Genomic DNA, 23440 nt, shown 5'->3' with positions numbered 1-23440 from the left:
AGGCTGGAGGGGTGAGAGGCGGCAGAGAGGGAAAAATGCGCCCCTTTCATAGAAGGTAATTGCTTGCTTGTACTTTTTCTCTTTCCCCATTCCTGCTAGCTGTAACACTGACCTGGGCGGAGGGGCACAGCCAGCACCCTGCAGGTGGCAGGGTAAGGGCACAGCAGGGGCACCTACATTCCAGGATGATTTCCTGGGACAGAGCTGCCTTCCTGTCTGTCCCCAACCACCTACCCACCTCTGCAGGGTTTCCTGAGACACACAAACTCTCATCTTGCCTGAGCTCCTGTTTGGCTTTCTTCGTGGTGGCAACTTAATCTGAACCTCATGGATACTCGTGTCAATCTATGAACTGGTGCAGACTGCTGTATTTTCTGAATCCAGGGCCTTTGCACTGAACTGTATTCTCAACCTTCTAAATTTTTTTTGCTTTTATTTTGAGACAAGGTCTTTCCAAGTTGTCCACGCTGGGTTTCACCTGCAGTCCTGGTCAACCTCCCAGAGTGCTCTGGGATCAACAGCCCCCATGTCAGGTGAGCACTGACTTCTGTGCATTTCTCTGAGCATTTGGAACATGTGTGCATATGCACTTTTCTTGGCACCCCAAAACCCCCTCTGGCTTACCATCAGTTTAAACACCTTTTGAGTAGTGCTGTGCCCTTTTAATTATTTTATTTAATCGCTCTAACAACTGGAATCAGACTCAAGACTACTATTTTTAATTGACTATTTTCTTGCACTTAGCCTGATTTGGATCATCTTTTCACATCATTAAGCATCTACAACTGGATTTTAAGGCTGAAGTATTTTATGTTATGGTTGTGGCGTGTATCAGTGAATCAGTTCCCTGCTTGACCACTGAAAAGAACAAAACAGATACATGCCAACCAAGAGACAAATATGCCCAGTGTCAAATGCACAAGCAGGGCACAGGGTGCAGTACACATACAATTACCTGAGTAAGATGGGAAAAGCGTATGCGGGTTTCTTTTTTCTTTTTGAGACAGGGTCTCACTATGCAGCCCAGGCTGGCCTTAAACTCATGGCACCCCTCCTGCCTCAGTGCTGGGATTACAGGCATGCGCCACCACACCCGGCTAAGAAAAGTGTGTTTTCATAGAGACGTACAAATATTTTACAATGACACCCAGTAAACTACCAAGGCTGATGACTTCGGGGCATGGGATTAGAAGAAAGCTGGCTGTGAGGAGGGATGTTCACTTTTTACTTTGTATACCATATGTGTATTTTGGCCAAATTCTACATGGCCACGTGTTGAAATAAGTTGTCAGCCCAAACGGATCATGACTGTCTTAGAATATTTGGGGTTTAGGGGTACATCTAAAAGTCTCTTAAAGATTATATGTTATTATTAAAAATTTTCGCGGTCCAATTTAAAAATCCAGGAGTGATGTTTCAGCACTGTCTGGTCCCTGTGATCACTGCACTGTGTGCCTGCAACACCCGGCAGACACCTGTTGAAGAAAGCTGAAGAGCTTTCAGCCAGCTGTGCTGGTCAAGATTTCCATCGCTGTTGCTACTTCCCCAGTCCCCAGGGCTTACTAAGCACACCCTCCTCTGTGAAGTCACTGACCACACCTCCTGGTCAGCACCCGGACCTGCAGATACTGGAGATGCTTGAGTTCAGGAACAGTTATCCTACAAACACAAACTGGGCTAACTGTGTGCAGATGCGGATTTGCAGAATTAGACAAAGTTGTGACCTTCATTTATACTTTCACGTTGCTCCTCCAACATTATTAATGGTTAAGGTACTTTTTGTTCTTTCAGTGATAGACCTGTGATGCTTGAATGATGCAAATTCAACGCATGAAATCCACACGGAGCCTTTCAAAGTGTGTTGCATACTGGACATGGAGGCTCTGAATAATCAGAATCAATCCAAGGGCCGTGACACTGTGGCTCAGTGGAATAAGGCACTCCCTGTCATGGCCAGGGAATGTAAGACAGACTTGTTGGCTGTTTCATCTTCTAAAGACTGAGGCTAAATAACAGACTTCAGGCAATTAGTGAAACGCAAGTCAAGCTTCAGTATGTCCCCAGCTCACGCACATTTATACTCCTTGACTTGATACATGTCTGCATCATTTGAATATGAGCATGTCATACTTTAAAATAGCTTAAAAGTAATGTTTTCTCCATGTAACACATCTGAGAAATGCTAAAAATAAGCTAGGGTTGGCTCTCTGCATATGCTGGGTTCTGCCTCTGTGCATTCAAGCAACTGTGGATCCAAAATAATTCAAAATAAACAACAAACAATAATAACCATAAAAATAATACAAATATTATAACAATGATTTCTAGAACATATTGCATGAGGCATTATAAGTAACCTATGGTGATTTTAAACTTTATGGAGAGAGACTATATGGTGGTACATGTTTGTAATCCCAGCCGTCTGGGAAGCTGAAGCAAGAGGACTTAATTCAAGCTCAGGCTGGAGAACTTCGGGACTTAGTTCAAGAGACCTTGTTTCAAGGTCAAGAAACCTTGTTTCAAAATTTAAAAAAGAAATTAAAAATTCAAAAAGGGCTGGGGATAGAGCTCAGGGTGAAGACCCTGGGTTCAACCTCCAGTATAAGAAGAAAAGGAGAAAGAAAAAAGAAAGGAAGGAAAGAAGGAATGAAGAAAAAAAGAAAAAAAGAAAGAAAGAAAAAAGAAAGAAAGAGGTTCCCAGTTCTGTGCCCCTTTCTGGAAGGAATTTGAGCACCCGTAGACTTTAGCACCCTTAGAGAGGGTGGGGAATTCTGGGCCCAATTCCCTGCAGATAATAAGACACACTTGCATTCAAGAAAATGGAAATCATGAGAAATAATTATTTTTCTTATTCACTGAACTTTTCCTCTCCTTTTAAAAAAATATTTATTAAATTTCCCTTTTAAAATAATAAAAACAACACCCTCAGTGTCTCCAATCAGACAGTGCCAAGATGCGTGGAGAAAATCACTGCTGTCTCCCTCTATTTTTCTCTCTCTTAATCACACGCACACGCTGACGGGCTCATACAAAGCAAGAAGAAACTGCGTTCGTGTAGTGAATGTTGGCAGATCAGTTCTTGCAGGTGTCTGTAGCATTTCGCATTGTTACTTGCCAAGTCTGCCCTGCCCTCTCTGTGTTTGGGTTTTACTGCTTTAGATATTTTCTGCCCAAATCATATGTAAAAACAGCATCTTACTCCCGGGACAGCTGTGAGGTTTTGAGTCCTGTCCTCTGTGTGACTCATCCGGGGCGGCTGCCCAGGGCACACGGGCGAAGGGCGTGGGACTTACCCGTGTGGATTTTTAGGTGCCGTTCCATGTCCTTCATGCCGTAGGCAGTCTTGAACTGGCAACCTGAAAACAAAACAAAACACACAAAGATGCAAGGAGAGATTAATTACAAAGAGAAACAGTGATTTTCAAGTGGAGAAAAGTGGCAGAAATTTTTAACCAGGAGACAGTTAAAAATGCACAGCACAACAAGGGCACAGGCAATGTCACACACCTGCTAACCAAGACGGCAAGAGCCCAGTGTGACTGCTGTGGCCCTAGCCCAAACCAAACACCCTCAATCCCATCTCTAGGAGAACCCAGACAAACCCAAGAAGAGGCCCGCTTTAGAAAGGGCTGGCTCGGGGGCTGCGGGTTTAGCTCAGCGGCATAAGCGCCTGCCTTGCAAGCAGGCAGTCGTGAGTTCGATCCCCGGTACCAATAAAAAGGAAAAAGACCAAAAAAAAAAAAAAAAAAAGAAAGGGCTGGCTCGCACTTTCTAGAAATGTCAAGCTCATGGGATACGAAACCTTGACTGTCCCCAGTGAGAGGAAACTAAAGTCAGAGAAGAACCAAATGCCCTGAGCGGTCATGGGTTCCACCAGGGAAAGGAAGTGAATTTCTTCTCAGTGGGACAATTTGTGAAATCTAAATAAGGTCAGAAAATGTGATAACAGGATAAATAAATGTTTCCTGATTGATGACTGTCCTGTGATTATATAAAAGGATTCTGGAAAACACACACTGAGGTATTTTGGGGTAAAAGCTTATCATACATGCAATTTACTTGAAGTGGTTTTGGGGAGGGGGGATATCCAGAAAGAAGGACAAAATCAACATGGCAAACCTTTGAGGTGCCTAGTGAAAAGTGCACAGGGAATTTTTGGTACTATTTTTGCAACTTTTTTTAAAGTCTGAAATTATTCGAGAATAAAAAGTTAAAACAAAAGTAGAGCAGGAAAGGTCCTTTTAGACCTATATATCCTATATATCCAGGTCCTGTAGACCTCTATACAGGAGGAAACACCTGTAGCAACTTGAAGTTCTCCTGTGTCCATGTCACTGTAAGTTTCAGAGTGACGGGGCACAGTGACCAGGGTCAGGCCAGGAAGGGGGTGTGTGCTTCCCTCAAGGCTGTGTCGCTCTGGTTTACAGCCAGGCAGTTTGGTGACATTCATGTCCGTTTGTCAAGAATCCCTAAGAAAGGGCCCTGATTAGATGTCACATCCTCCATCCACGGAGGACATAAGCTTGCCTTTACCTGGATAGCAGCAGCTGAGCCTCTTCTGAGCGGGGGGAGTGGCTGGCTTTTTGGTTCGGGACTTGGCGGGGAGAGAGATGACAGTGGCGGTCTGGTTTTCATTGCTTTCTGCAGGCAGGTAAGTTTGGTACCCATGTTCAAAAACAAATTCTGGAGCTGAAACTAAAAGGAGATAGTGCTTATTAATTCCCAGAATATGAATAGCCGACAGCTATTCCCCTTCGCTTACCTTGGTTTGTAGAGACCGAACACACGAAATTCTTTCCCAGGGCCCCTTGCTGCTTAAGAGTGATCACATGACCCAGCTCTGGCCAATGAGATGTTAGTGGTCACATGACCCAGTTGTGGCCAATGAGATGTTAGAGAATATCTGCTTATGGAGCTTCTGTAAAAGATTTTTTTCCTGAATTTTTAAAAAGTTAGGGCAATAAGAAATACTTGAGGAAAGCCCATTTCCCCTCTCCCCCCATGTTGAGGATTGAACCCAAGGCCCTGCACACACTAGGTGAGTGCTTGGTCACTGATTTCCCTCCCGGCCCATGGAAGGCTCGCTCTGCTCCCTGACTGCCTGATTTCCTCTCTGTGGACCTGACTGCATGAAGATGCGGCAGCCGTTGGGTAACCTACACAGAAAGCAGGGGAATCAGAGGCAGAGTTCTGTGACATCAAATCTTGAATGAAAAGAAATGTGCTCTAAAGACCACCAGGCCGGTCTGCTGTTAACTGCAGTCACACGCCTGAGGCATCTTCACAAGGTGTATCACAAAGCCCTGAGAAACCATCAGGAAAAACGGGTAGCAAGACTTTTGGGCAAAACCAGTCTTAATGAACATCCTCCTTAGCCTACATATTTTACATGTATCCTTGTATTCTGACTGAAGTTTTGAAGGGAGGGAAAAAAGCAAGAGACCAACATATGAAATAGGAAATATTAGTATAAAAGACAGTAATAGGTAGTCTTGAATTTTTTTTTTTTTTTTTGTACTGGGGATTGAACTCACGATGTTGTACTTGTCATTTAGGTAGCTGTGCTGCTGAGCTAAATCCCCAGTCCTTGAATTGCTTTCTAAGAAACTTTGTGAGCCAGGCATGGTGGCACACACCTGTAATTCCAGCACTTGGGAGACTGAGGCAGGTGAATCTCTGAGAACTCAAGGCCAGCCTGGGCTACATAGTGAGATCCTGTCTCAAAAACCCAATCCAACCAAACTGAACCAAAACACTTTGTGACTACGTTGTTAATGAAATCTATGGCCAGAGGTTTGGAAAGACTTCCTTCCATTATTAGATTATAATTGGTCATAGGAAGATTTAGCTTCAAATGAGGAGTAAATGCAGCCACCTGTGCTTCCCCATAGGCGACTGTGTCAGGTTGAGTGGTTTCACGATGCCTTGGGAGCCACTGGCACTACAAACGGACACCTTGGCCACTGCAAGTACAGAGTATGTTTAAGTCAGCACGGACCTCACATCACTACTGTTTTCAGCTTTGCCCAAAGCAAAAATATCCATGCCTTCAAATATGAGGTGTTGGTTGTATTTTCCCCTTAAATAACATATTTTTCTGAATCTAAGATGTTACAGATTATAAGATGCACCACTGTTTTATATACAGTAAGAATCTTGCCAATGGTTTAATATTCTTTATACCCACTTTATTTTGTATTTATTGAATGCAGTCTTTAGCTCTATCACCGAGCGAGGTCCCCAGCCCGGCCTTCAGCAATATTAATGCATGTCTCTTAAAAGCCTGGGTTCTAACATCATTTGGTCTCGAATAAACTCATGGCTTCCATTTTTCTCAAGGAAAATATGTCCTGGGAAGGTACGAGGTTTTGTTTAAAGTCAGCCAAAAGATTAGGACCAACTCTTGTCCCGTCCTCATGCGTCTCTCTGATGCATGCGCATCTCTCTGATGCATGCGTCGGCCTCTGGCTGTGATGTCTTTGTTGACTCTGATGCTTGGCTGTGAATAGGGTTTCACGTACCCTGCTGGGTTCTCAAAGCATGGTCCTGGAGCAGCAGCAGTGGACCACTGGGAACTTGGGCCAAAGGTGAGTTCCTGGTGCACACCCCAGACCTGCTGATCTCACACCCCCGGGCTGCACCCAGCAATCTGGGCTTTAACAGGCTCTCGGGTGATCCTGGTACACACTGGTGTCTGAGAGCCACTGCACGGACCTCCCTTTTCGTGCTTCTCAGTGGCAAACCTCAAACGATGGAACTGCAGTTATTCTCCACAAGCATTCCCTTTAGTGATATCAAACTGACTTCCCGTTAGCATTTCCAAGTGTTTCTGGGTGCGTAGGTACTTTTCATTCTCAACCTAAGTCATCATGAATACTTAGGAAGATTCCTTTTTGGTCCTGGGGACTGATCCTGCAGGGTCTTTACGCCGAGCTCCCTGCATCTCCAGCTCTTTTATTTTTTGAGACAGGGACTTGCTAAGTTGCTCATGCAGCAATCAAGCTAGTCCTGCCCCAGCCTGCATAAGTGCTGGCATTACTGGCGTGTGTCACCACACTCACTCAGGAAGACATTTTAACCAGCAGCTAATCCATAGTTCCAGAAATGTACAGAGCTTGGCACAGGGGTCAGGATGTGACCAACTGTGGCCGAGTCTATTGTGCACTGCAGGACACTTCTTAGTGAGTGCCTGTTAGCGGATTTAAGATGCAGCGCTGCTCGACAGGCCTCGAGGTTGGGGTGAGTCCAGCGGGCAGCCTCCCTGAGCTGTTTTCTCCCCAACACACAGAGATAATCTCCATGGCTATGTCAGAACGAACTCCTGTGAGGACAGGGAACACCGTGAACTCAGAGCCAGGCCACCGAACTGGAGAGCTCAGGATCAGCTGGTCTGGGCTGTGGTTTCCCAAGACACAGGAGTTTGAGTTTCAGAACCTGGCTGGAGGCGGGCTGGGGATATAGCTCAGCGGTACAGTTCCTGCCCGGCAAGTGCAAGGTCCTGAGTTCGATTCCCAGTACCAAAAGAAAAAAAGAAAAATGACTGAACAGAACCTGGCTGGTGCTGCAGGGTGCTCAGAGCAGGATGGTATGGCATGGCCAGGCCCCCAACAGGTCAGCTCACAGCAGCATCATTGCTGCCCTCAGGCAGGCTTCCTGTCGTCCCTGGGGGCAGGACGGGTGCTTTCTCCTGACTGCTGCCACTGCCATCAGTTTCCCTGGCTGGGCAAGTCACGCTTGATATTAACCTGTTTTGCAGATGTTTCCTCTTGTTTTGTAAATCACCCTTTCATTCTCTTCTTTTCTTTAATGCTCAGGACTTTCTCGGGGTGTGGTGGTGCACATCTGTAATCCCAGCACTCTGGAGGCTGAGACAGGAGGATCGCTGAGAGTTTGAGGCCAGCCTGGGCTACAAAGTTGAGTTCAAGGTCAGCCTGGACTACATACTGAGACGCGGTTGCCCTGTCTCAAAACAAAGCAAAGCAGACACACAAAAAAAGTTGTAAAGGTTGATGTGGTCTTGCTTCTCTCTCTTCTTCCTCCCTGCACTGGGGATTGAACCCAGTGAACCCAGGGCTTTCACAGTGAGTACAACCCAGTCTGTTTGTGCTCTGAGGCATGGTCTTGCTAAACTGCCTAGTCTGGGCTTGAATTCACAGTCTTCCTGCCTCAGACTCCTGAGTACCTGGGGGTACAGGTATGCACCATGGGACTCAGCTTATTTTTGCTTTTGTTGTCTGTACTTTTTGTGTCTTGGGGAGGCAGTAGGCAGCATTGGGTGTGGACAGGTTACACGTGGCCAAGGGAGTCAGGTGCCCAACTGCACCAATCATTTTGGAGGCGGGGCTAGTAACACATAACATGGAAGTTACCCTAAAGTAGACAGGGACCACATCAGGAAGGGTTTGTTCAAAAGCATGGGCTAAGTCTTACTGCCCTGAGCCTCAGTTTCTTCATCTGGAGAATGGGGACAATTTCTATTGCTCTCTCTGTGGCTGCTGTGAGGATGAGTGATCAGGTGTGTGGAGTTGCCACTACTCTTGTCATTATGTATTAATTTACCCAGCGCTTGCTTATTAAGCACCTCTAGGCATACAGCAGTGGGTCCCAGGGATAAAATCCCTGCCTCTGTGGGGCTGACATTGTGCTTGGGAGTGGTACAAGCAATATATCAGGTGGCACTGATATTATTCCATATATATTGAGAAAAAAAAGCAGACAGGGGCCCAGGGGGCACCAGAATGTGCACTTTTATATTGAGTGGACCAGGAAGGCCTCAGTGAGGAGCTCTTTGCATATAACACGGAAGCATTTGCTTATGCTATTAAGTCTTCTGTTGCAGATCTGGAATTGAAGGGCAACAAAGAGGCACTGGGTGACCGCAAGCGTCACCCAGATGGCCAGCCTGCTCAAGCGTCCTGGCTGGCTTTCTTAGTCACACCTGCATGTGTAGCTTCTTCCCAACGTCCCGTGTGACCAGCATAACCTGCAGAGATGCCCCTGGGAAAACCATCAGGTGGCCTCGATAACAAAGGGCTGCTGGTGACCAACACTTCCGCCAGGCCCTTTGTGTTTGAATGGGATTTGGTGCGGGGTGGCCCCGTGTCCCCAGGTGTGTGTCTGTTCACCTTGGATCAGCTTCTGTCTCCACCACGCATTAGCCGTGGGGCTCTGAACTAGTCACTTTTCCGCTCCTCAGACTTTTTTGCTGGTGAAATGGGAATGTGAGCGCAGACCTCAGAGATGAGACCTTATTGTTCAGGAAAGATTCAAGGCGGTTCAGATACACTGAGAGTGGGCCGCTGGGCAAGTGCCTGACAGTTGTCATCTGCTGTTGCAGGAACTCCATGCAGGGACAGGTTTTGATTTATTTGTATGTACATTTTCTAGCAAGAGACATCGGCCTTGGGGAATCTCAGTGCACCCAAAGCGAAGCAAAGGCAGCCAGGACCACCTAGCCTCTGAGACCTGCTGAGGGGGCGGCTGATGGCTATGGATGGACGGTGAGCTGGTGGGGGCTCACCTGTCTCCCCATGAGAGCGACCTCTGGCCCCTCTGGCCCTGAGCACATAGCAAGGGTGCTTGCTTTATGTGGGAGGTCTCATTTATAACTTTTTCCAAAAAGGTCAGGGACTTATCCCCAGTGCTGGCACGCACGGTGCTCAAATCAAGTCCCACACACCTGCTGTTGACTTTCAGTGGGGTTTTGTATCTTAGAGTTTTCCTGTCTGTCCTCCCTGTGGGCTCGGGAGCACACCTGAGAGGTTGCTGTATTTACTCTTAGTTTATGATACAGGCATCTGAGGTTTTGATGCTGCTTAAAGATGTAAGATGGATCTATGGATTCCATAGAAAACCAACCCTCTTTCTCTATAGTTCACAGTCACTGGCATCTTAAACCGACTGGGCTCACATAGACCAACTTAGTTCCTTTCTCCCCAAAATGTTCTTTAGCTGTCTACAGACAGCTTTCCTGCCCTACAATCCAATTTGCTTTCCCCATCTCTTCTTCAGTTCAAAAATTCAGTCCCTTTCTCTTCTTCGTTATAGTTTTATTATTTTTATGAAATACAGCGGGACCTCGTTTCATTATCTTAATTTGTCCCATGATTCTGGAAAAGAGAGCCACATTCGTGTTCACACAGGAAAGATGGCTGTGGTCTCGTTCATCACACGGCGCGGTTTGCAAACACAAGCAAAGTTTTGCCAGACCCTTCTGTTTGTGAATCAAACTGTCCACAGACAGAAGTGGTTGTGAACCCCGGTGCCACTGTAAAAGTTAACAGTAACTGTAGCAAATCTGGGGAGAACAGAAGTGCGGAGAAAAAAGCAGAAATATGCCTAGTGCTCTCCGAACAAGGGAATAGTCAGCCTTAAATGATATGCTTGCTATTATGCTGTGCCCTTCCCCTGGTCGATTCTCTCTACTGTGATTGAATAACTACTATTGAATAAGCATGAGCTCTTCCACAGGGGTGAATGGGCCACAGCAGGACAGACGTCTTTCTGTCACTGTCACCGTCTCTTAGAATGGAATACCGCGGCTGGTGGGACAGGCACTCAGAAAGTAGGCTGAATCAAAGATAAACTGAAAGTCCCTGTACCAACAAACAAAAACAAAACAAACAAGAAACAGAGATGAACTAAATGACTAACACGTGATTTGCATATCGACTTCAAAAATATAAAACTAGAATCACGGTTTAAGTCATTTCATATTCTCCTTCTCTTCATTATTAATAATTTTCCTGTGTCAAAGCATTCTGACATTTTAGTTTAAAACTCATTTTCCAGTGGCTGCATAACAGCCCATCAGTTTGGCTGCTGCATGATACAGTTAAACCATCTTTCTTTCCCGGACACTGAGCAGGGTTTTAGGGACTGACTTTGTGAGTAACAACTCTCCGTGACTTTAACTCCTGGTTTCTTCACATACATTCCTTTAAGTTGAAGAACTGGGGCAAAATGGCATGGGTGCGTGTTGCTGGGTGATACACAACTGTAAGATCATTTCAGAAAGCTGAAAGCTTTTGCGTTCTTTTTTCCCTTGGCTATTTATGAGGTTATCTTCCAGTGCAAAGTGGGGCCCCCTAGCTTGACTTGCACTTGATCATATGGGAGACTGAGACCATTTCCAACATTCACCATCCACTTAGATGCCTTCTTGATGAATGGCCTGTTATGCTATGATCTCACTTCTATGGTCGTTTCCACCTCTCCTTTATTCCATACAAATTAAGCAAATTAGTTCATTACCCTGTATGCCAATCTTTGGAGCTTCTTCAGTGTGCTTCATGCCTAGGATTTCCTTTCAGGGTGCTTGGTCTGCAGGCAGGCATCGGAACTGCACTCTCAGAATTCGCTTTTGGAGAGGAACTCTTTCTCTTCAGTGCTCTTCCTGCAGGGGGTTTGCACATCTGCCAATTTCCGGTCAGCCCCTGGGTCACCCTGTCTGTGTGTGTGCACGTGGCCTCTGCTGGCTGTTGGATTCCCTGGCCACGCCCCCTCTGCCACTGCTGATTGGTCCAGCAGCAGACACCTGATGGCAGCTGGGCCATGCAGACTCACCATCTGCAATTAGCAAATGGGACTAACGTGGCTGCTGGAGTTGGTGTGAGCTTTCCTTCTGAAAAGGAGAGGTCCAAACCTTGGGACAGTCAGGAGGACAGCTTGCTTCACAGGCTCACAGTGCATGGCATTAAAACGTGGATTCTGCTTCAGTAGTTCTGGGTAGTGCCGAGATCCAGGCAGTGACCCCTCTGTAAGCTATGAGCATCTAGGAAGCCCTAATACATTTCTAGCTTCTGGTTCAGTCTCTTTCTTAAAGATCCAGCTGCATATCTGCCCTCAACTCTCCAATCATTTTCATCATTGCTAAATAACATCTTCCCTCTGTCTTGAACTGTAGCCACAGGAGGGGTCTGTTCCAGGCAAACTAACAATCAAGAATTAATCTTCCCAGCATGAGAATCCTCCAACAGGAAAAATTAAAAACACAGAACAGAGATTTGTTCCATGCCCCATTCTTCCTTCTGGTCTTGCTCTGTTCTTTATTCCTCAGACCTATTAAGTACTTTGATGTGCCAGACGCTGCCACCAGTGGATTTCCCTCCTTTCCTCTCATGGTCTAATGGCTGTCAAATGTGATCGTGCCAGAGGTACTGATGTAGGGATCTTTACAGCTGGACTTTAACAAGTCTCCCAACTTAGTCTCTTATGTAGCCCCACAGCGGTCCGTTTAATGGGCTTGGTAAGAGGGAGGGTCTGCAGAGGGGCTCAGGGCTTGGCAAGAAGACAAAGAAATTGTCACCTTTGAACTGTGGACCCGACCTCTCATCTGCCTCACCTGTCCTTCTGGTTGGGGGAAGAGGATGACAAATGTCTTAACTATTCATCCTTTTAGTTTGGTATTGTTACAAGCAACAAAAACATGAACTAACCCAAACGCTCACAGGCTGGCTCAGTATTTAGGACTCGGCTCCACCCACTGGGACATTCTCTCCGTGATCAGGGGCCTGGGATCTACAACTCACCTACTCCCAAGCAGCTGCTCTACACAAACCAGTCTCCTCATTTGTGGACTAACCTCAAAGATGATGAGAGTGGTGTTTAAGAGAACAGATTCTACACCCAGGGAGCCAGACTTTGAGACCTAACCCTGCCCCTTTCTGTCTCTGCCATCTTGGGCCACCATTTCACCATGAATAAAATGGGACTAATAACTATTACTACCTGATGTATGTATGGCAATGAAAAATGACTTCATATAAAATACACAGAAAAATGTACAGCACACACATAAGAATTAGCAAGGCTTATTTGTGATAGGTAATTTTTTTTTGGTGATAGTGAATCTTGATTATCAGCTTGACTAGCTTGAGATGCCTGTGAGATCTGTAAAGCACACTTCCGGGTGTCTGGGAGGGGCATGGTGGTCTCAATCCTGGGGACCATATCCGGTCCCTGCGCCTTCCTCTCTGGCTTCTCTGCTCTCTCCTTTCTGGATCCCACGAGCAGCTTTCTTCCACCACGTCCTTCCACTATGACGGTTCTGCCTTGGTGTCAGCCGACCATGGACTCAAACCTCTGGGACCGTGAACTACATCAATGTCTCCCCCGTTAAATTGTGTGAGTCAGGTATTTTGTCCAGCAACCAAAAAGCTGACCACTATGTTATTATTGCCCTATTCCTCTCACTGTCTTACTGAATTACATGTTAAACGACTTGCAGAAGAGAAAACCAGAGCTGAAGCACTGTTCCTACCATATGATGCTCTGGGCAGTTCATCTCCGCTGCTCCAATCCCCTGGAAGTGCCCTTCCCAGCCTCTTCCTCCCAAAAGCTGGTGCCTCTTTTGAAGCCTGTTCTATATTTGATCTCATTCTCAGTTTGCCTCAGGCTCTCCTGGTTGGGACAGATGTATTATGAATTCTTTGTGCTTTTACACTGCATTTATCATAAACAGCTTGGCTTGTGCATCATGTGACCAAGTCCTCCTCTCTCCCCAAAGGGCTTGGAATTCTCCAGAGGCAAGCATCTCTGTGATCTTCGACCTCCGACTCCGTGTCTGGGTCCCTGTGATGGGGTGGCTCTATGTCCCAGGGCTTTCTGTACTTTAACCATTTATTCCCTGCAGCAGCTCTTTGCTGCTCTCATGCCCTGATGGTTTTATTGCATGCCACACATGTACCTGGCCTGGTGCTGTGGGCAGAAAACAAGGCTCACTGTGTGCCTGCTTGCAGGGAGATTTACAGTCCAGGAAGCAGACTTTACTAATCTGCAGCTCATGGTCAAAGTGAACCTTGAGATTCTTTCTCAAGGCTTTCAAAATCAAAATCAATTAGGTGGCCTGGTCTTCCCCGTGTCACTGTTCTCTGGTCAAAGGTGTCCAGCTCACACTTGTAGCATCACTGCAGTGAAGGAACCTCACATTGTGGAATTCTGCAGACCTTACTTTAGGTTGGGGGCTTGCGTTAGAAGCTTTTGGGGGAGGCCTAGAAAGCTTGAATTAGGGGCTGTTGGGAAACAAGAACATTTCTATGATCTAAAGCTTTAATAGGTAAAGACCTGGTCATCAGTTAGATTAATGGGGAGCAGGAAAGACTGACGATGCCCATTTCTTTCTGGACTTGGACATGGCTATGGAGCAGACCTACTTTGGCCTCACTTCAATGTGGTCACAAAGTGGCCTGCTCTGAGGCTGACATTCTGTGAAACTATTTATGTGGAACAGAAGAGCACAGCCTGGCTCCTGGGTTCCCTGCAACCCTCTCTTCCCACAATGTGTGGCTGTTGGTCATGTGTCAACTCCACTGGGTTAAGAGATGCCCAGGGGCTCAGTAAGTCATACTTGTGGGTGTCTGGGTAGGTCACAGAGGATGACCTTACATACTGTATCTGGGTCTCTCTGTCCTCTTTGGCTCCATTCCCTTGCTATTTCCCAAGTGCTATGAACTAAGGTAAGCAGCCGTGCCCCACTATCCCCTTCCACCACAATTACGTCTACTTCCGAGCCAGCCAACCACGGACTGAATCCCTTAAAGCTGTGAGCCAAACTAGCCCTCCTCCGTGTTGCTGGTATCCCTGTGGGGAAAGTGGAATTGCAGCCTGGGAGTCACCTGCCCTGCATCATGAGACTCACAGCTGCAGTACCCAAGATTCCATCCCAGGCAGTCCATCCTGGGAACCCAGACTCTTACTTAAGAAACCCCGTTGCCTCTCTGCTTATTCTTGTTCCCACTTGAAAACACAGGGGGCTCTTACAATTTGGCAACATCATATGGCTCCTAAGGATCAGCCAAGATTTGAACACAGAGACGGGGTCAGGGTGTAGCTCTATGGTGTAACACTCGCCTACCACGACTAGGCCCTGGATTTCAACCCCAGTACTGTGAAAAATCCAGTCCAAAGGCAAACAAAAACAAAAACAAACAAACAAAAAAACCCCCAGGGACCCATGAATTTTGCAAATGCATGAGGGCTCTAATTGTTTTCAGTGGCATCATCATCTAATTTTACTCCTCTTATGGGAAAGTTCCGAAAGCACAGGCCAAACAATAGGCAGCTTTCAAAGCTAGAGGGCAGAGAATAAATGTTACCTCCTGCTCCACTGTACTGGGCAGAGGGGAGACGCAGGAGGTGAGAGAGGAAGGGTTGGACTGAACCAAGGACAAGCCAGCTTAGGAAATGCCTGGATGAGGGGATCTGGAAAAGTCAGAGTGGCCGCAGGCAGTGGACCTGGATCCACTTCCCATCCCCGCAGTCTGTTAAAAACACAGATTCCTGAGCTGCACCCTGATTGTGCCGGTGCAGCCCAGACACTGGTATCTGTAACGAGCTCCTAGGGGTGCTGGCCCACATGCAGGTCTCGAAACAGATGAACAGTGAGGCCCAAAGTTGAGGGGAAGCTGGGTTCTGAAAATCACCCAAGTGGAAAGGGGAAGGAGCGCAGGATTCTGCTCGTTTGCCTGGCATAGCTTCAGGTAGCTGAGTCAGGCAGCTACAAAACTCGGGCAAGGTGCATCACCCCTTCACCACCGCTTGTCAGGCTCCGCCTTAGAAAGCATGACTGATGGTGGGGCCCAGGGACTCCATCTGGTGGCCACGTGGATCACCACGCAGTCCTAGGACGCAGGGCTGTTCAGTGAGAGGAAAGAAACCTGCCTGCAGGCTGCGGCCACTCAGTGGATGGGATGGGAGTCCAGCAGCCTGGCTCTGGAGCTCATGTCTCCCTCCCTAGCTGGGCACAGACAGGACTGACCTCAGGCCCATCCCACTGGCCAGGCCTGCTGCAGAACTTGGGCACCTCAAGACCGGTCAGGGCAGTGGAATAATGAGTGGGTGTGAGCAACGGACCTGAGGGGTGGAAGGGGAAGTGGCTTCCCCAGGGCACTGAGTGGCTGTTCACACTCCACAGGTGGGCTGGGCCTCGTGCCCGGGCCCTTCGAGGCACAGATGAGCCAACAAGAGGGCTTCAGCCTGACCTTGTGGTGCCCATCAGCTAGCGATGGGGACAGACCTCGACTCTGCATCTCCAGTAACAGCTTAAGCTGGGCAGGTGACGTGTCCCTCTGAGTGTGTGTGGTGTCACTGATGGACTCTGAGGAAACAGCCCACCCTTACAGAGAGCCCAGGTACTCCTGGGCAGGAGGAACAGCACCTGCCAGGGCCCGGAGGCCAAAAGGTAAGGAGCTCTTTCAGAAAACCGAAAGGCACTCGGAGAGAGAGAGGCAGCATCCTGTGCAGTCCGATCCGGTGGACACGGACTGTGTTGAACCTCAAGGTCTGCAGGCTAAGGCGGCACCATCGGGGCAAAGGTGGGGAGGTTCTCGCTTGCTCTTTACACAGCAAAGGACACTCTTTCAGGTTTGAGAAGGTTCATAGCATAAGAACCCGGATGGAGGATTAGCAAGCAAAAGTGTTTAGATACATATGAAAACAGGAATTTAAAATGTGAGAGATCCCACTAACTGGCCTGGTTATCCAAATTTACGTCCCAGAGAGTGAAGGCAGCATTTCTCCTTATTTTAATTTGCAGTTCTTCGATTTCCAAGGCGATGGTGTGCCCTTTCCTGCGCCGCGGCTCTTGGATATTGTTTGTTACCCTTAAGAATTTATTTGCTTTGTTCTTTTTTTCCGCTTTTACTGGTTTTAGGAGTCCTTTGTACAGTATACCAAGGAGGCGAGGTCTTGGAGCTGCGGCAATTCCTCCTCTGGTTTCTCTTTCAACTCTTTGTTTCATACTTTGGATTTATTACTTTTCCCCTCCCAGGAATCAGGATTTGAACTCAGGACCTTGCAATTGCCAGGCTTATCCTGCTGACCTATATCTCCAATCTTGTTTTTCACTTTGGAAAAAACATAAGCCTCTCTGGGATCATATTTATGATTCTTTTCCTTGGGGGGAGTCTGCTTTCTTTGGTAGTAGGCACATCAATATATTTTCAAATTTAAATTCGAATGCCTTTAAGTAAGGAATGCATTTCTCCATTTCTCTATGATACACAGTGTTGTTTTCATTCTGTCTCACACAGGACAGTATCTCACCAACGGGTTCTCTGTCTGGTCCCTTTGGCCAGATCGCGTGGGTATGAATAAGTGTGGGAATAGGTGTGTATCTACGTGTGTGTGTATCTGTGTATGTCTGTGTGCATTTAATCTAGAACTTCCATGGCCTCATCCTGTGTATTTACATTTCTGATCTTTCAGTCTTGACGGGTTGAGTGTGCACGACAGGGAAGAGAGATGTGACTGGCTTTCCTGTGTTCTTGCTTAACAGCAAAGGGAAGGCCATCTTCAGTGTCTATTGGTAGATTTTTGTAAAAAACCACCCTGGCTTTCATTCATTCACACAAGTAATGTAAACTCGGGCTCACGCATGTCCCCGCCACCCCACACAGCCTCTGGTTTTATCGCCTCGTTCTCTTGCCAGTCTTCTTTCTTAGCAGGCAGAGTTTTGCACTGGAAATCTGGTTCGTATCTGTCTTGCTTCCCAACACGACAACACTTTGAACTGCTAACTCTGCAGGGACCCAGCAACTCCCAGGCCTGGTTGGGCAGTCGGCTTCCCAGCGGAGCTTGTTAAAAATAATGGATCAGCACGGGCCCTGGGAAGGTATTTTAACAAGCTCCACGGAGTGGTCTGGGCCACAGCCAGGCCACCTCCCACCCCGAGCGCCCCGCTGGTACCTGTGATCGTTTGGGTCTCAGACGTGATGGTTCTGGGAGTGGTCTGAGTCTGGGTGGCCGGCACTGTCTCCTCGGATACAAACTGGACCGTGCTGGGGGCCGTCCCGGAAGTGCTGGTCAGCTGGCAGCCGCTCTGCTTGTGGGCTACAAAGGTGTCCAGGTTGTTAAACTGCTGCTTGCAGATGCCGCAGATGTGGATGTCGGGAGTCAGTTCCACCAGCACTGTTGTGCTGCCTGCAACTCCAGGGGACAAAGGGAAAGATACACGTTAGCTCCTAGCAGCTCTCAGAGACCAAGCAAACCGGGAATAACGTGGGACAAGGCTGGGTGTCGCCCTGCACACTTCTCTCCTCCCTCTTCTTTGTCCTGCACAGAAACCTGATTCTGTGCTACCTGCAGTGTGCTCAGATCCAAGTGGTGGCCAGTGGATATTTTTTGCAAGACAGTTTTGGAGGTGCAGGGCTGCCGTGCAATTTGCAGGATGGACCGGTAGCCTCTCCTGCCTCACCTGGAAAGTCATTATGAAAGCCAATTCTTTATCTTTCCAAATACCTCACCATCACATGAGAACCACTAGTCCAGATAATTTCGGCCACTGACACACCTGTGAACCCCTCCGGTATGCTGCTGGAAAGGGTTTTAGGAAGAAGTTCGGAATTCATGATGAAAAGGGGGCAGAAGGAACTGACATGCTCCCCCTTCTTTTGGCTTTCAATGTAGGTATGATGTGAAGGCTTCTGCAGCCACTTTGTAACTGAGGAAAATACTACCATTTCTACTCATCTGGATTTGTTTTCCTTGATCCTTTGTTCTCCCTTCGTATCAACCAATTCCAGACTTCTTATTAGGCCACCACAGTTCAGGTTTCTGTTATTTATAGCTAAAATTCATTCCTAGTGGACAGGGATATCATTTCTCTGTAGTAATATGCCAAGAGTAAATATTTGCAAAGTATTCAGCACAGTTTCTGGTACTGTATTAGAAAGTACTTCAAAAACGTTAGTTAACTAAGGTAACAGAATCAATGTCTTTAATATAAGGATCCTAATTTTTATCTATTTTTTGCATTATTATAAGAAAGCTCATGTTTATAAAAAAAAAAAAACCTTGGGAGAAACATGAACAGGAGAACAAAATACTTACAGTCTTTCCATATAGACATTAGAAAATATTTTTATCATACTTAAAAATTGCATATACACACAATTTTCTGAAAACTTGTATCATGACCAGTTTTCCCCAGCTGTAGGACAAGAGGGTTCTGTGAGGCATATGAAGAGGCCTTGGACTGAGCATGGTGAAATTTTGTGTCCCTCTGAAGAGGGACCTGTGCCCTAAGTGCTTGGAGATGGGTGGATAGAAGGAAGTCACTTTCCGGTTGTGACTCTCAGCCTCCTGTAGCTCTGGAGTTACCCTGAGGGTAACAGGAAAACCAGGACGGGAGAAAGGAAGTGAGGGCATTGCTGGGGATTCCTTACTTATGCAAAGGCCCCATACGCCGGATGAGGGGGTTTTAATGCCAAATAATGTTGCTAGTAGTGAGTGGAACACGCCCAGGTCATGACCTGCCCCTTCCTTGGGACCCTCACACTGTCACCCAGGATGACTTTGGGCTTGGGATTTTTCTTATTGCAAAATGAGAAGTGATTTCTAAATCCTGGGGGTGAGAATTAAATGAGATGCTGCTTGTAAAAGGCCGGCACTGCCCCGCCCACCTCCTTTCCCAATCGCCTTTCCGGGTGGGGTTATTACTCTTTTTCCACAGGGACAGGACTGCACCCACCGAGGACATGCGGGGTCCTAACGGGGTGGAGGGGCTGGGGTTTGGGGAATTCTGTGTTTTTCATGCGGTATGCGGGGAATCACAGCCATACTAGGGGCTCGGGTCTCCAGCGGGGCCAAGAGTAACAAATGCCAAGTTGAGCCCTTATTAAGTGCGCGGGGTGGGGGGTCTTCCTACACTTAGGCACTTCAGCGTCGCCCCGTCCCGCCCCGCCCCTGAGGTCTGCTGGGCGGGGCCCTCCTAAGCTATTTTGGTTTTTCCTTCTTTTTTTCATTCACGTTTACACTGCCAGGTGGCCTGTGCGCGCCCGGTCCCCAGACCACACATTGAGACACGATGCTCCAGTGTGCATGTGTGTGTTGGGGGGTGAAACAAGAGACTTGAAAGAAGAGGGTGGTGTCCTCACCAGAAAAATTAAACCCTGAACTCAAAGAACGCGGCCACGACCCCGCAGCGCACGCAGAGCCCGCCTCTAAGGTTGAACAGGTTCTGCAACGCGCCGGCGAGGTCCTCCAGTCCTCGGGCTCCCCACCTGCACCACCGAGGTAGAAGTTTTCCCCTCCGGGTCGCCCCGACTCACGACACGTTCCCTCCCTCCCGCGTCCCAGACTCCGCCCGGCGGGGCGGGAATGCTCCCAGGGGTGCCGGTGGTCCGGCCCCTCCCCCACCGTGCCAGCCCGGGGTGCCCGGGGGTGCCCGGGGCCGGCTACCGTCCCCGCCTGGCGCCGTCCGGGGCGCGCCCCACCTGCCCTGCCCGGCCCGGCGCCCCCCGCCCGCCGGGTCCCCGCGGCGCGGCTCGCGCCGTCACCCCGATTTCGGGGCCCCGGGCCTGCTGGCTGCGTCGCGGGCGTGCTTGGGCCCGGGCCCCGGAGCGCGCACCGCGCCCGGAACAGCACTTACTTTGCACGGGCCCCGGGAAGCTCTCGGCCTCGCCGCTCGCGTTCATAGCCGCAGCCTGGGGGTCCCCGGCCGGCCGGCCGCGGTGCCAGGGCGGGGGGCGCGGCCCTACATGGTGCCGGGACTTTGCCTTGGGTTTTCCACACCCCCCCAGCCTGCCTTCTCCAACTCTGCGAGGCGGGGAGGACGGATGTACCGCAAGCTCCACTTCCGCTGCCTAGAGGGCGCTGGCCGGCCGGCGCCCCAACCCGGCTTTGCATCGGCGCGGCCGGGGAGCGGCGGCGAATCCCGAGCCCGGGCCGCGCGGTCCCCGCCCCGCCGAGCCCCCAGGCCCGGTGGCCGCGCGCCCCCCAGCGACTGTGGGCGGAGGGGAGCGTCCCCGGGCCCCCACACCCCTGCTGGGCGGCCGCGAGCAGCCTCACCGGTGGGGGCGCCTTTGCACCTGCCTGCCCCGGGCGCCGGGGAGGTCGGCGGGGAGAGCGCGAAGGGTCCCCGCTCCAGGGTGCGCCCAGCTTCACTGCGCATCGCGGGCGCCTGGAGGGCTTCTCGGGACGCAGCGCCTGGGCCCACCCCGCCCTGATTCAGGAGGGCGCAGAGGGGCCGGAAAACGGGCGTTTCTAAATTCCCAGGTGGTTCGGGGTGCACCATCGCCCGGCCGGAGCCCTCTCTGTGCTCTCCCCAGGCTCCGGGTTTCCCGCCCATCCCTAACCTTCCTCCAGCCTGGGACCTGCGCCTCTGCTTCCTCCGCCTGTGTCCACTTGCCGCCGCCCTGACCCACGTATCTGTTGAATGAAATCCACAATCCCGGGGAGGCCACCCCCGGCCGGCGGGTGGTGATACTGCAGTCCCCCGTCTACTCTTCCTTTCTGCTTAGAACTTATAAATTCCACTGTGCTGTCGGTGCCTCTGTTTATGTATATGGGTAGCTGTCTGTCTAGACAGATACAATTCGCTTGTATTTTGTTTTCTTCTTCCTTTCCCTTCAGTTGAACCCCATGAAAGAGGATTCATAAACCACCCACTCACCCAACCTGTCTTTCCTTCACTGATTGTCCTCAGTGACCTGGCCCGGAGGCTGACACATAGCAGGATCTCAGTAAATACTGCAGTTGTTCGTTGGCAACAAAAGGGTTAAAACGCGGGAAAAAAAAAATCTCCTGTTTAGATCAGTTTTCTCCAGGGGGTTCTAAGTAGGCATAATATGCTGATGCTGACCCAAACCAACACAGGATAAAAATAACTTTCAGGCAGCCCGAGAAGGGGCCTTCTGGGAGGCCCAAGTATAAGGACTTTGTCAATTTGCAACTTTGATGTACAACTTTAGATGCAAAGCAGGTGCTCCTGAAAGATTAGAAAGAAAAAGATGGCCCGGAACATGCTTCTGAGATATCTGCAGTTGCTAGCTGAGACCCTTTGCCACATCTGAATCTCTTATAAAAAAAGAAGAAAACAAAACAAAAGAAAACCCCTCCAGTCGCAGCTGGGTGTGAAGGCACACACATGCAATCCCAGCATCTGGGAAGCTGAGGCAGCTGGATAAACTTGTTACTAAGTGAGATCCGGTCTAAATATTTCAAAGGATTTTAGAAAGAATTGGGGATGTCGTTCAGGGCAAACTCTAGTACTACAGAAACACAATTGCCCTGATAGTGTGAGTCCTCCCAGAAACTTACCTGTGGTCCCTCTTGACGTGTGCTCTGCTGGGAATAAACCCTTTTCTTATTCTGGTCTTGGTCAATTCTATTTTCTCCTGCATAGCTGGCCCTCCATATGCCCTCTCCCACATGTGGCTGATCACTAATGGAACTTTCTCTGTTGCTTTCTTTAGGTGATTGTTTACTGCTCTAGCCATTATGTGTTCATAAGCTTTTGCACTGTGTCAGGCTCCCAAGTACAGTGCTGGCTGCCCTCTAGAGGCAAGAAGGTGGTCAATAAAACCTGCCTGGTGCTGTTCTGGTCAGTAGCAGACCCTACATACATGAGTAGACCCATAAGTTTAGGATGGGGCTGAGCAAGTCTGGCTACCGACCCAGAAGTACTTATAATGATAACAGTGCATGCATGACAGAGTGACTGCCCTGCCACTCATATAAAAGTACAGCACATGCAATTAAGTGTGGTGAATACTACTTGATAATGACTTTTTATGCTGTTATTTTAGAGTATATGTATACTTACTAAGGAAGTTTACTGCAAAGCTATGTGCTGAGTCTGGTGGTTGACCTCTACCACTACATTTTTTTTTTTTTGGTACTGGGAATTGAACCCAGGACCTTGTACTTGCCAGGCAGGCAGTGTGTTGCTGAGCTACACCCCCAGCCCTACCACCTACATTTTTGTGAATGCCCTCTGTGATGTTCATAGAAGGACTAAATCCCCTGACTGGTATTTTCTTCTCGGAGCCTTAGATCCGTCCTATGATTGCAATCATATCAGCAATGCAGTTTCCAGATGGTGATAAGATGTTCAAAGGCAGTAGAACAGAATGTGCTGGACCAGTGGGAAAGGCCTCAGAGAGCGTGAAGTACTGGAAAGGGAGCGGCAGCCACATGGGGATGAGGTGAGGACAGTCCTAGCCCCAGGAGCCCGGAGACAGGCCCTGGTGGATGGAACTGGCTATTATCCGCCAGTCCCTCTCCGCTGTGTCACTCAGGCCAGATTCACTGCTCAAAGTCAGTGCTTCCTTACCCAGGGAAGGTCCTGCATGGGGCAGGGTAGTCCGGCATCTTAGTCAATGGCAGTTGCCCAGGAGACCTGTCCTATCTCTAATGTAAAGCACCCACCCATCACATTGCTTTCTTTGTATTTAAGCCAGCACCTCAATCTATTTGAACTATTTCCTTGCTTAAATAATTTCTGGCAGGAGACCTCCAAATATTTTCTTAAATTGCAGAGACTGTATACTGAGAACACAGCCTCTCTGGCACTGTTAACCATTATAAAAATAATGAGGGTACAGTGGTTGAGTTACTTACCATAAGTTTTGGGAGCAGTATTCTTTTAACGAAACAGTTTATAATTTCAAGTGAACAAAATTTTTTTTCCTGTTGGTAAACATTTGAACACGTTGTTTTC

At 48.6% G+C, this 23440-nt stretch overlaps 1 protein-coding gene and 1 long non-coding RNA gene across 6 annotated transcripts in view; one reads left to right on the top strand and one right to left on the bottom strand.

Moving 5' to 3' along the window:
• The window catches only part of Zfp64 (ZFP64 zinc finger protein), a 76549-nt gene extending 55521 nt beyond the window's left edge, over window positions 1-21028 (bottom strand). Inside the window, exons 1-4 of one of the 4 annotated variants that reach the window (XM_063248141.1) lie at window positions 20788-21028; window positions 17686-17919; window positions 4534-4695; window positions 3294-3356 (exon numbers count right to left, since the gene is read on the bottom strand). In XM_063248141.1, coding sequence (XP_063104211.1) covers window positions 3294-3356; window positions 4534-4695; window positions 17686-17919; window positions 20788-21013 — 685 coding nt within the window. In that variant the 5' untranslated portion in view covers window positions 21014-21028. Of the gene's footprint in view, window positions 1-3293; window positions 3357-4533; window positions 4696-17685; window positions 17926-20368; window positions 20618-20787 lie in introns of those variants that run through there. The other 3 variants (XM_063248142.1, XM_005000843.4, XM_003463654.5) reach the window with 3 other exon arrangements.
• Window positions 19748-23440, top strand: part of LOC106026177 (uncharacterized) — a 100853-nt gene continuing 97160 nt past the window's right edge. For both annotated transcript variants that reach the window (XR_010047313.1, XR_002789748.2), the window contains exon 1: window positions 19748-20013. This is a non-coding gene — a long non-coding RNA (uncharacterized LOC106026177). The remainder of the gene's footprint in view (window positions 20014-23440) is intronic.

The sequence above is a fragment of the Cavia porcellus genome, unplaced genomic scaffold (assembly GCF_034190915.1).
Source record: "Cavia porcellus strain 051 isolate PalLab524CR breed Dunkin Hartley unplaced genomic scaffold, mCavPor4.1 scaffold_5, whole genome shotgun sequence".
Classification (NCBI taxonomy): domain Eukaryota; kingdom Metazoa; phylum Chordata; class Mammalia; order Rodentia; family Caviidae; genus Cavia; species Cavia porcellus.
The sequence above is the reverse complement of the archived record's forward strand: the minus strand, read 5'-3'. Positions and strand labels throughout refer to the sequence as shown.